This window comes from Perkinsus marinus, assembly GCF_000006405.1.
Source record: "Perkinsus marinus ATCC 50983 genomic scaffold scf_1104296953050, whole genome shotgun sequence".
Classification (NCBI taxonomy): domain Eukaryota; phylum Perkinsozoa; order Perkinsida; family Perkinsidae; genus Perkinsus; species Perkinsus marinus.
Window position 1 is genome coordinate 1 of NW_003208639.1, and position 920 is coordinate 920.

At 49.9% G+C, this 920-nt stretch overlaps 1 protein-coding gene across 1 annotated transcript; it reads left to right on the forward strand.

Moving 5' to 3' along the window:
* Nucleotides 1-428: 428 nt before the first annotated feature.
* Nucleotides 429-760, forward strand: Pmar_PMAR010996 (hypothetical protein; the record flags this gene model as incomplete). Its single annotated transcript, XM_002776671.1, has 2 exons — nt 429-579; nt 621-760. The coding sequence occupies 2 exons, from the start codon at nt 429-431 to the stop codon at nt 758-760; spliced, it is 291 nt and encodes a 96-aa protein (XP_002776717.1).
* Between the last annotated feature and the right edge of the window lie 160 nt (nt 761-920).

Sequence of the window (920 nt, forward strand, 5' to 3'; positions counted from 1 at the left end):
GGGTGGCGTAAAGTAGTGGAATTAATTTTATGTGCACTGGTGACCCGGGCTGGTGCTCGGTCAGGACTTCAAATCCTGGGGCGTCGGGAGGCGCAGGCGTTCGATTCGCCCTCCGGTGCGTTTTCCAGTAATTTTTGGTGGTCCTTGGTATTCGGCTAATGGCATTGCATGAATGCCTCCCAGGTCCACATATTTGTGGTGACAGTGTTGACATCACCAATGATGGGAAACGCATCCTGACTGGTAGTTGGAGGGTTGACCGACAGCTACAGATCTGGGATTACGCTGAAGGGACCCTTATTGAGGATATACCTTGGCGGAGCGGGGTGAGCTACCTCTGGCTTACAACGCTGCTTCTTATTGGCCTTTGCCTCGATAAACTAATGTGTGTATTCCGTTAGCCTTAGGCCTCTGTTACTAAACCATGCATGCTGTATGCAGCACAGTTTAACAAGGGGCATCGATCGGGAGAGTTCATATGTGCTGGTGGAAGCGGTGCCAATGAGGCTAAGATAATGCACAATGACAAGGGCTCAGGGGATCAATCTGCTGGTTGGAGGACTTTGGGGACATTAACAGGTTAGCTGCCATCAGTGGGGTCGAATTAAGGCTTGTGCCAGGTGTGGACAAGGGATGCTTCACAGTTGACTTCTCCTCTGGGAAGTCCACGGAACCGGAGTTGGTGGCTGTGGGCGGCGGTGATGGCATTGTTAGAGTCATGGAGATTGGTTATGAAGAGAATGAGGGGGGAGACTTGTAACCATGATGATGATGATCATATGTGATTGATGAGTGACTCGGGAAGTATTGCTATTGTGTTGGGAGTAGAAATACTATTCATACCGTCTCATGAACACCTATCTTGGTCTATGCCGGTTAGTTACCCTGCATGACAGTGCAGAGATACCGCTGCAAATCAA